Source organism: Equus quagga, chromosome 20 (assembly GCF_021613505.1).
Source record: "Equus quagga isolate Etosha38 chromosome 20, UCLA_HA_Equagga_1.0, whole genome shotgun sequence".
NCBI classification, from domain to species: domain Eukaryota; kingdom Metazoa; phylum Chordata; class Mammalia; order Perissodactyla; family Equidae; genus Equus; species Equus quagga.
The window spans coordinates 30,622,706-30,634,872 of record NC_060286.1 but is presented as its reverse complement, the minus strand read 5'-3'; the positions used below and the strand labels follow the sequence as shown (position 1 = coordinate 30,634,872).

The 12,167-nt window shown below is 41.1% G+C and overlaps 1 protein-coding gene across 2 annotated transcripts in view; it reads right to left on the bottom strand.

The window, feature by feature from the left end:
• Nucleotides 1–3,868, bottom strand: part of SPATA7 (spermatogenesis associated 7) — a 32,213-nt gene extending 28,345 nt beyond the window's left edge. For both annotated transcript variants that reach the window (XM_046647671.1, XM_046647672.1), the window contains exon 1: nt 3,711–3,868. In XM_046647671.1, the coding sequence (XP_046503627.1) occupies nt 3,711–3,729 (19 nt within the window). In that variant the 5' untranslated portion in view covers nt 3,730–3,868. The remainder of the gene's footprint in view (nt 1–3,710) is intronic.
• Between the last annotated feature and the right edge of the window lie 8,299 nt (nt 3,869–12,167).

Below are 12,167 nucleotides of genomic sequence, written 5' to 3'. Positions count from 1 at the left end.
GAGCACTGCTCTGGCCCCTGGGTGGGGGTAGTAGCCCCTGGTTTACTCAGCTTGCCTCTTCCAGTGTGAAACCTCTATCCTACTAATGAGCTGGGGAGAGGGCAAGCTGGACCTCAGTATTCTAGCACTGCCACGCCTCAGATAAAGCCTCTGCCCTATAAGGCTGTGTCAAGGAAGAGAGCCCCTGACCTCTGAACCACACTTATCAGGAATTCAGCCTCTGTAAACCTGAGTAGAGGGGATGAGAAACAATGCTGGCCTGCCCCTCCTGGTCAGCTATGACATCCTTTGGGAGCTAAAAATGAGGGAGAATCCCACCTTCGTGATCATATCTGCCCAGAGTGTAGCTTCTGTCAAACTGAGCTGGGGTGGCAATGAGGGAAGGAGTGGACTCTGGCTCAAGCGCCACAGACTCTTGCTGTTATTACCAAGTTTCAGTAGATGTTCTCATATAAATATTTCATCATTCACTGAATGCCCTTATGGTAATTTCCAGAGACTTTAAATGCTTATGTGTGTTTAAAAAAAAAAATTTCAGGGGCCAGCCCCATGGCTGAGTGATTAAGTTCATGCGCTCTGCTTCAGTGGCCCAGGGTTTCGCCAGTTCGGATACTGGGCGCAGACATGGCACTGCTCATCAGGCCATGCTGAGGTGGCGTCCCACATGCCACAGGTAGAAGGACCCACAAGTAAAAACGCACAACTATATACCGGGGGGGGGGGGGGGGGTTGGGGAGAAAAAGGAAAAATAAATTCTTTAAAAAAAAAAAATTTCACCAGTTATGCCTCTTTCACAGAGGAGTGGCGTCTCTTGCGCTGCTATTCTAAAAGTGAGATTGTTTACTTTTAAGCAGAATAGCTGTATCTTGTTAGGCAGAAATATAGAGTTGTTTTATTCTTGTAAGGAAGCTCAAATGTGTGTACCAGGGTGCATGCAGATGGAAGCTGAGGAGCCAAAGTGGTAGACTGTGCTAGTTATCAAATTATCGCCTCTCAGCTCCAAATTCACCCTTCAATACATGCTCTTCAACAATAAAAATCCCTCTAAACAATTCTCCTTTATCAGTAGAGGGCCCTGGAATAACGCTATAGGAGGAAGGAGCTCACCTACTGTTTCTTGCCACTGAATGGTGGGTCAGCATTGCAGGTTTAAGGAGATATGGTGGTACTCTACCTCCAACCATGAACCCAGAATGCAGCCCCTCAGTGAGTGACCAGAGTGTTAAGAGGTGATCACAAGGCCAGGTAAGGCCCTCCTCCTATCCAGAGGTTTGTGTGCCATGATCCCATGACCTTATGACAGGGTTAATATGTGCTACAGGCTTCTTGTTACCTCACGACCCCCATTCTCTCCAAGACATGTGCTCCTGGCCACTGGCTGAAAACCTGTCCATGAGATTGAAGGTGCTGCTAGGGTATTGAAATTTATCAGTATGTGTGAGCAGACCAGTTCCCTACACAGTGTGATTTCACTAAGATAGCCAGAAGACTCTGGGGAGGAAAGGTGAAGGTTTCTCGTGGCAAAGTTTCCCAGGAAAACCAGATGTCTGGGAATCTGATGCCACTGATAAGTGTTTCTATTGGACCAATAGATTAAAAAAAAAATATTTTTCAATCTACTTTCAGGTATCTATACTAATAAGTTGTCTTCTCTCCTTTTCTCCCCAAAGGTCACTGATAATAGAGCAGATGGCAGTTCGTTATTCTCAATCTTTTCTTCCCTTTCCCCCTTGGGAAGCTGGAAAGAAGAGCTTACATGTAGATTATCTAGTGCAAGCCCACTGTTTTACAAATAACCAAGGCCCAGAGAAGCAAAGTGACTTGCTGAAGATTACCTAGTTCCCAGCAAACAAAGACTACAAGCAAGATTTACTGTTTTTCAGCTAGTGCTCTTTCTATGACACCACCACACAGAAGGTCTGCCGTACAAAAGAATGTCTAGAAACGTGATTACAGAAGAGAATTTTTTTTACTTTAGGTGTCAATATTTTGTGCCCTGAAATCAAAGGTAACTTCTTAATGCAATAAAAGAAATTTAGAAAGTGCAATATTTTCAATTAAAATTAAATATTTTAGCTTTGGCTAAAATTACATATGTTTTCCTATTAATAATAATTATGGTACATGAGATCTGACTGTTCCAGATATTTGTTGAATATTACATTTGTTGTAAAAATTCAAAATCACTAACAGTGTGTGATACCATATATTATGAAGTTAAAGTGGGTAAATTATAAAAATATAAACTTCTCACATTTTGACATGTACCTAACTTTAAAAATACTTCAATAAACAAATACTGAGAACATACTAATTCTATTACAGTCTAAATTTGACATATATCCTTTCCCATGTCATTAAAAACAATGGCTCTAGGGTTTCACATTCCTCACCTGGATTCAAAGCCTGTTCCGTCACTTACCATGACCTTGGCAAGTAATTTATGATCTCTTATTCACTGTGAAATAAGGATAATACCTATCTAACAAGATGTTGTTGTAGGTTAAATAATGAGATAATTTAGGAATAGTTTCTGACACACAGCAAGGGCTTAATGTTAGTTTATGTTGTAAAATTCCTGAAAACCATAAAAGCATGTTGGTTTGCTTTTTCTGGAACTTAGGTTGGTAAAGTGTCAGAATATAGTTTGCTAATCAATGGATAGTTCTCTCCTACATTCAGAACAGCACCCGTTTTGATCAATGATTACATAATAAAGGCACACTCATATTCAAAGCAAGGCTTATTGCAAGGAACCATCTAGCAGCTTGCTTTAAAGGTACTTTTAAAAATAGATAAGAACACTGAATGGGGAGGGTCGGGTCTGGAGAGTGCCTTATTTGGCTTGAGGAAAGAATGCTACTTGCTCAGAGAGGGTGACGATTCAAATTATTTGGGCTGGGCTGATTCCTAGAGATTTAAAGTTATATGACCCCAGCTGTTCCACCATGATGTCCACTCGACTCCGAGTATTCAGTCAAGGGCAGGTGTATATAGCGATTACGGATTAGTCCTTTGCTACTAAAACTGTAGCTAGCAACACTGCAAAATTTGGAAGCTTATTAGAAATGTAAAATCTCAGCCCCCACCAGACCTACTGAATCATAACCTGCATTTTAAGGGGATTCCTATTCACATTAGAGAATCCTTGGGTTACTCAACAGTTTTGGGGGGAGGGAGTTTGCTACAGAAAGGAAGATTTCGTGTTTACGGAGTACTTAAAATGTGCCAAGAGCTTTATCTGTATTATCTGCGTTTAATCCTCAACAACTCTAGGACATGGAATGTTTTAGCCCGCGTTCAAGAGATGACGAAATTGAGCGTCGCCCCTGTGGAGAGCAGCAGCGCTTGATTTGGGGCCCAGGAAGGTTTGACTCCAAAGACCAAACTAGTTCGTCCGCCTCGGAGCCATCAAGGTTAACAGACTGCACGACTCCGGGTTCAGGGAACCAGGCTTGCCGGAGTCATGGCGACACATTTAGAGCAAGGAGCGGACCTGAGAACCCGGCAAGCAGGGTCTCCTCCTGTGCGCGGGGCCTGGGCAGATCGAGGCAACACTCAGGTCAACACCGACGACCAAGCAGGGGACCGGGAGCGCCCAGGGTGCGGCCTCGACCCGCGCAGCCCGGACCCGGACCCAGACCCGAGGCCGGGACCGCGGGCGGGAGCGAGGCGCGAGGCGCCGGTCACCCGCGAGAGCTGCCCTTTACCTCTCCGGCTGCCATCCATGCTTAGCTCCTCTTGCAGCCGCTGTGGGGACACGCTGGGTCCCCTTCGGTCCTTCCCCGGGCCAGGCCAGCCCCGGCAGCAGAGGATAGATAAAGAACAGCCGGCTGCGGGCGGCCGCGGCTGGAGACCGCGACCAGGCCGGTTGCTAAGGGCCGTTGGGCGGTGTCGGGATTGTGACGTCAAGGCGCAGGGACGTGCGCTCCCGAAGCCCCGCCCACGGCGGTACCCGGAGAGAGGCGATCCTGTGAACGCAGGGACGGGAGGGGAAAGCGCCCCAAGCCCCAGTATATGGCTCTGGGATCCTGCCAGTCATCCACAGAGCGGCCTCTTGTCAGGAACCAAGTCACTAGCACCAGGCAGGCCTTGTCTCTGCGGGAAGAGCGGGGAGAGAAGGTGGTCTCATCTGGCATCCACGTCCCTTGGGTCCCGGGAAAAAGTCAAACGCAAATGTTGGTTGAGGTCAGGGTAACATTTAACCAGTTCCAAATAATTAAATTTCAAAGCAGTCCGTGAACATTTGGACTAGTGAAAGTCCTGGGGATGAATAGCGTCTACATATTTACATCTTAATTCTTAACCTCAATCATCAGTTTGCATTTCCTTTGCTTACTGAGCTTCCTCCCTTTTCTCCCCACTCTCCAGCCCTTTTTTGCATGAGGGCTCCAATCTGTTTTCGTTTACGGTGGAAGAGAGTTGCAACATGAACGAGGCGTTGATTGATCAGTGGCTTTCTACAATTTGTTTAATTTTGAAGGAGTTACCTTTGAATTCTTGGAAGTAAGATGAGAATAGGGAAGGAAGCATACTGTATTGTAGCGCTCCTCATCAGCGGCACTACTGACATTTTGGGCTGGATGCATAATTCTTTGTTGTGGGGGAGAGACCTGTCCCCTGTGCATTGTAAGATGTTCAGCAGCATTCCTGGCCTCTACCCACGACATGCCAGTAGCAACCCACCCACCCTACTCCCAGGTTGTGACAATCCAGCCATTGCCAAATGTCCCTTGAGGAGAAGAATCGCAACCCCGCATTGAGAACCTCTTCTGTAATGGAAAGAGTACTGGCCTTGGCGCCAGATATGTGGAACTTAATTGTGAGATTTCTGCCACTTGGCAGCTTCATCTTACCTCTCTGAGCTTCAGGTCCCTCTTCTCTAAAATGTAAAAATGCTAACTTTGTAGCACCAAGGTTTAATGTTTACAGCGCCAACGAGTTATTCAACAATTAATAGTTTTATCTCTTCTAAAACTCCTGTTTCAGAAGAGCTGAGATATCAGGGAATTCAGGCATAAGGGAGTAAGTCAGGAATCCTATAACAAGGAAAGGGGAATAAGCCAGAAATCCAGTTATAGCTAACACCTGAACTCCTGGTTCTCTAAGACTCTAGGATACGGAGATAACTAGATTCAAAATCTAAGGAATGTGGAAGGGTGTTGGATGGCTCTGTAGCCCCAACACCAAAGGTCATTTAGAAGGATACAGGAGCAGAGAGTCAGATGTTACTCAGAGAACAAAAATTCTCTTGTCTACCTACTCACTAATGCTTGAAATCCCTATCTAAGAACATGAAGCCTTTTATTCTACTACTGGAAAATACCTTGTATATAATAGGCCTCCAATAAGCATTTGTTAAATTAAATTAGAGCTAAAGCTTAAAGGGCAAACACCCCTGGGAGAGGTAACACAGTGACTCGATTCACACAAAGGTGATGCTAACTCCTTTTTTGAAAGTAGATTTTAGGACGAAAAGTAGATTTTGCTTTGAAATAGGAAAGTGTCTCCAAGATTGGGAGAAGACAGCAAAATGGGAGAGTGTTCTGGAAACAACGTTGCTTGGTATCCAACTTCACTTGAAGCCATTCTCATTTCATTATTTCTCTTTTAAGTATTTTGTTCCAATTCTTTCAAGAAATTCACAATAGGGTCTTTTTCTCTTCAATTTTAGTGGTGAACATATTATCATAAGTGCAGTTTAATTTGTCATTGGCTTTCACTCTGTGTATATAACAAGAGAGAGAAGATGCTTTCTGGTTGCCATTCCCAGAAGACAGTTCATGATCATAGACAGATGCAGGCAGCTAGTATGGGCTTATTGTGGAAGTGGCTCCCAGGAACACCACTCCATTGTGGGAATCACCACCAGCTGCAATGGCCTTCAAGAGTAGGCATTCTTGAAGACCTTTTGTTGAATATTTAAATATGAATTTCACATTGTTAAGAAATTATTCCGATTATTCCAATGGTATATTGTTATTGATATCTAGAAATTTGTATATGTGTATTGTAGAAGGAAAAGCTTTCTTTTCTCTAATGAATTGTCATACTTTACTTATTGGGTTTCTCTTTTTGTCTTAGCTAACAGGAAGCTCAAAACTAAGAGTTTTGTTCAGTTGCAATAATTATTCATAACCTACTTTTCTGTTTATCTCTTTAATTCCCTTTATTAGGCAGGTGGTTTTTTTTATTCTACTCTTATTTTAGTGGCTCAGTTGGACCTATACTTTATTGAATGAGCCCTGAGTGCTTTGGAAATGTAGATATAAATAAAATAAACTATATATTATACATACCATAATATATAGTCTAATACGTATAATAAATGGTTTATTTATTGCATTTTATTATTATTTTAAAATATATTATATTATTATATATACATTTAATGTATATATTGATAGATAACCCTTAGTTTCATAATTCAGAGGATTCCTGGAATTCATGTTGATCTGTTTGGACATGCTTATCACCATCAATGAAAATTATCCAGTAAATGCAGTAAAGGTAATAAGAGGTAAAAGGCCAAGGTAATCTTTTTCCATTCAAGTTATTATGAACATATTTTAATTTTTAAAGTTCCTGAAAGACAAAAAAGAAACCCATTTAGGAAATATTTTTTAAGCAATACCTACCAGGGCAGAATAAAAGAAATAGAATTAAATGATGTGTGTGCACTTTGTGTTGAACTCAGTCTCAAAACAAAATCCCTTAGGTTTTGGTGACTGAAGAATGCTTGAGAATTTGAGTTATTGACTACCCCTCAGTTATTCTCCAATCAAAATACTGTAGCTATTGGTTCATCTAATAACTCACTGAGCAAACAGAACTTGGAGCATGGACATATTAGCATGTTATGAAGTAATGGATTAATTTGCTGTTTGTCACTAGAGGGGGCTTTAGGAAAGTTTTAAGCTGCATCCCTGTATGGAGAGCAGCCAAGCTGAGGCAGCGTTAACTTACACATCTTATTCAAGGAGTGTAAGGTGCAACTGAAAAACATTTTTAAAAGTGACTCCAAGATAGAGCTTTCCCATTGTTGTTGACGTATATCGTAAGTTCTTTTTTGAGCACAGGAAAAAATTATTGTATTATCTACAGGTCCTTAATAGATCGAAAATCTTCATCATTGTCAACCTATAACTTGATTTTTCTTAATTTTATTGTTAGAGATGGAGAACAGGAACGACCATAATTCTCTAAAGCAATATATGCCTAACAGATGGATAAGAGAGAGTGAAAACAGGATATACTGACCCCGAATGACCATTTGGAGTTCTCTTAAGGAATAGAACTCTGATATCTGACCACAAATATAATCTTGTCCATAGAGAATGATCTTTGTCAGAACTACAAAACCACGCAGTTTGCACTGCACTTTTAAATGTGCGCCATTCCACACTTTATTTTCATTTCTCCTACAATTGGAAAGAACACAAAATTATGATTATGTAGATAGCTTAGCTGGTCTCTTACTAACAACAGATTCACTCCTCTTGTGACCCTTTAGCAAAGGCTGCTAGAATTGCAAATATCAGGCCCACTGGTAACTCTCATAGTCCTCCTTCGCTCCACTTTCTCTCCAGCTGTGATTTTTAAATCTTTTCGTCCAATTAAGAGAACAAGTCTCTGTGAACAGAGCGTAATCATTCTGCGGTTACTAGGTAACCTGTCCCCATAGCTTAGAAAGAGCATTTAATCTATTCTTCCGCTGCCAATCTGTTGCCACAATACATCAGGGACGATGCTCAAGCTAAAGGTTTGATAATCTCCACCTAATGTATTCTCTGTTTACAAGTGGCTTCATTGTTAAAAACAAAGCAAAACAAAAAACTAAACAAAGTGTCAGTCTATCCTCCTAATATTTGTTTCACTTAAAAAATAGAGTTTGGGGGCCAGCCTGGTGGCGTAGCAGTTAAGTTTGCGCACTCTGCTTTGGCAGCCCTGGGTTCGTGGATTAGGATCCTGAGCATGGACCTACATACTGCTTATCAAGCCATGTTGTGGCAGCATCCCACATATAAAGCAGAGGAAGATGGGCACAGATGTTAGCTCAGGGCCAATCTTCCTGAAGCAGAAAGAGGAAGATTGGCAACAGATGTTAGCTCAGGGACAATCTTCTTCACCAAAAAAAATAAATAAATGAAAATAAGTAAAAAATAAAATAAAATAAATAAAAAATAGAGTTTGGAGTTTTAACAATCGATTTCTGGGAAGTTGCAATGAAGCTCTTCTAAGTGTATCTGTGATTTATAATCTGCCACATACAAATCAAAGAAAAAAAAACACAGCTGATTTTTGTAGGCCTCCAATGAAAGCCATCCTTTGTTGATGCCTTACCTAGTTTTTCTAAGGGATTCAGTCTCCACCCCAGTTGCACTTTAGTTCTTTGTCTTTTAGGATGTACTCCTCAAACACTTTAAATTATTAGGCTGAATGACATGAAATTACTATTTTATAAATCAAAAGTGATCAAATATAGACAATATCATTTGGATTGACCTAACAATTTAAAGCATTTGGAGAACACCATTGGAAACATTTAACATTAGACTGCATTAATTATTTCTTTAGAATGTTTGAGCAAGTAAGCTTAGACAATGAAGGTGAGGGGTTTCCTGACCCCTCAGACCTGTGCAATCTCAGACTTCATTTGGCTCAAATATATGATCTTTCTTACCCTCTTTGAGTTCTTCCACTTCCTTGTCTGAAAACAATTATTCAGTATTTGTGTTTCATCTTTTTAAACAAACTCTAAATTGTCCAACAGAATGCAAATACATCATGAAAACAGCTCTCATTATGTAACATTGTGTCCACTGAAGTTTATACCCATAGGCAACCTCAGATTAAAGAAAAATGTTGTGAGTCAAGAAGTAAATACAGCAGACATTTTCCACAGTGAGGGCACAGTCTAGAAACTTTGGTGGTGGGCTGGACACAGAAAGACTTCTTCTGTGTCATTTATAATATGCAGAGTGGATGCTTATGTAAAATAAACAGACAAGGTAGAATAAATGATGCTCTGAGTCTCCTTAATTTACTTTTTAAGCAAGGCTAATAGTAAACAAATATTTCCCCTTGTGTGTCAGAGAATTTGGAGGCGTGAAGGACATCAGTGATCACTAAGCTAAAATGCTCATCTTACAGAAAAGACTACTGGAGCCCAAAGAAGATAATTAGCCCATACAATTCAGCTTTCTGATTTCTGATTTAGTGCCCTTTTCACTAAATCAGGAAATAGGCAGTGAGATAATTATCTCAGTGACATTTCACAATTCATGTTCACTCTTTTATGCATGGACTACATAAAATAATGGAAAAATTGTTTTCCTGTACAATCATGGATGTGTAAAATGGAAAGGGTAAATGAGAATTTGCTTAAGTCCTTTGTCAAACCTGTACCTAAGCTTTCTGAGATAGATGTGAGTATGAGTATTTTAAAGTCATATTTTTTTTTAAAAGGTCAACATATGTTATTCTTCCAAAATGAAATAGAGCCCAGTTGAACCCAGTTTTTCTCCTAACCTGGAAATGATTACTTTACCATAATCCAGAGAGATTGTCACTCACATTGACTTTAGGAACATTTTTATACCACAGAATTATCCCTCAGAAGGGGCAGCTTGTCTTTTTCAAGGATGGCAGAAAAGAACAACATTACTGATTTCCTGTAACTGAAAATTGCCGAATGTTAGTTCAATATTAATGAACATCTGCTAGCAAAAGACCCATCGCTCTTCAGCTCACATTTCCCCCTCAGATTATACAGGACACAATCATCGCTTCTCCAGTTCATTTACAATCCTTTCAATGGTCCTCTGGGTTTTGCCTGCTTTGAACAGACGCACCGGACGACAGACTTCTGCAGGGATATTGTGAAGTGTCAGATAACACAGAATAGCCATTAAATGTGTTGGAATCTACTTTTTGAATCCTGGTTCTGCTGTTTCCTAGCTGTGTGACCTTGACCAAGGACCGCATTTCTTCATCTGTAAAATGACATCATAATAGTGTCTACTTCATGTGATTGTTGTGAGAATGACAAGAGGTAATGCAAGTAAATAGCTTTCCACAGTGACTGCTTGCCATAGTTTGGATTCCCCAGAAGCAAATCCTTAGAAAAGGATTCAAGTGCAAGTGGTTTATTCAGGAGGTCATCCCAGTAAATACCAGTAGGGGAGTACATAAATGAGACAGAGGAAAAAAGGAAGCCATAAAGGGGTGCCAACAAGCAAGTGGACAACTGCAGCTCAATTCCTCCAGGGAACTCTGGGAAATAGTACAGAACACCTCAGAGTTACCCTACCTGAGGGTGGGGGAGCTGGGGTATTTATCCACTGCCTCCCACCAGTCCTTGTCTAAGGGCTGCTGGGGGTGGGTGGTTAATTCCCCATGGGCAGGTAAGGCGGATTTCAGTGTTCAGAGAAGGGTATAAGGTGCAGGTGCTGACTGTTGACATTGGGATTGGCATGCAAGGAAGTGGTGAGAGCTGAGCACTGACAGTGTCTGCTACCCTGGAGATAGTAGCCTTTCAATACACACTTACTCTTTGTATTTTTAAATTTTATTAAGTGTCCTTTTAGCTTCTTTTCAAAGCGAATGTGCCTAGCACAGAGAAGCCATTTGTTTTGGACACCTGTTGTTTTTGTCTGCCCAGCATTGTTTCCCTTTTCTTCCTGTGGAAAATGCATCCATTGTCCTTTGGGTGATGTTGTCTCAGTCTTCCCTCTTTCCCAGTCCCCACTCTTCTCCTGCCCCTCCATTATCACAGGAAGGAGGAATGTGATCCTGGCCTGGCCAGAATACATCCAGCCAGCTAGCTTCAGCGATTGATTCAAAGGTAAGCGTGGAACCCTAGTCAGCATCCCATCTGTTAGCATCCTCACTGGGACTTAGATGCTGGAGCTATTGGCATTGACTCTGCTGGGTCTGCTAAGCTGGGAGCGAGAATTCTGGGCTGACGATAACTATCTTGCTCCACGTGGAAAGCATATGTCCAGTGGAGAGAGAGAGAGGAGAGAGAGGGAGGGAGAGAGAAAGAAATAACATCCTGAAGACATTATTTGAGCCCCCAAATACAGCTCTCGTTGAGATATTTGAACTGGGCCTCCAGTTATATGAGCCAATAAATTATTTGCTGTCACTTGCAACAAACAAGTCCTAACTGATAGAGCATTTAATACCTATTTGTGGCATTTTGTGCTGTAAAATTTTAAGACTTATCCTTTAATACATCACCTTGCAGTGTAAATTCCCATGTAGTTGTAAAAGCTGCTTAGCAAGATGTTGGAGGCAGGTAGGTACTGGCAGTGTATTTATACTCCAGAATAAGCTTCCTGTCATTCGAGGTTTTGGCATTTCATATTGCTCAGTCACAGCATTAAACAAACTTTAATTTGCCTGTGAGAAAGGTATTCACTTTGCAATTTTTTTCACTCCTAATTACATCAAGAAGCAAGTCTGAATTTGATACTAGTGTGGCTTTAGCACCTCTGGAAGATGCTAATCTTTCTAACTAAGGTTGAAGCTCAGACTCAGGCCACAGTATTTGAGGGCATCCTTTTGGTCTTTGTTGTGCTTATTTATGGCAATTATTACTGTTCTTCCAATTACAACTGAGGATAGCTTTCTTTAAAAAATATGTTTAATTTAAAAAGTAAGTAAATGCAAAGGAAAACTATAAAGCGATAGTACGAGTGGTGTGAAAACACGGCAAAAGTCGTGTCGATGGCATTTGAAAGACTGAAGTTTGCGAATCACTTGCTTATTGGTTCCCCTGCTTCCACAGGGAAAAAAGAAGAACTAGACAAGGATCCACTCAGATTTGCACAGGCTGATTCTCTCATGTGATTTTGATTAAAGGACAAAATTGGTTTGTTGGGGAGGTTCAATTCATTTAGAGGAAAAACAGGGAACATTTTCATTATTCCCAGTCACTGTTTTCAAGTGCGGTCTAATAAAGTCCCCTCCTCACTGGGTGGCCATGTATCTTAAGGATACTTCAGCCTGATTCTTTAGCTTTTTGTCATTTTCAGCAATTAAAAGTCAATTTCAGTTTTTAAGACTCAGCCTTAAAAAATTTTAACCTTATGTTGGATTTAAAGCTCTTCTCTTCCCCTCTCCCAGCAATGCCTAGACTAGTGGGCTCTGTGGCTGGTATT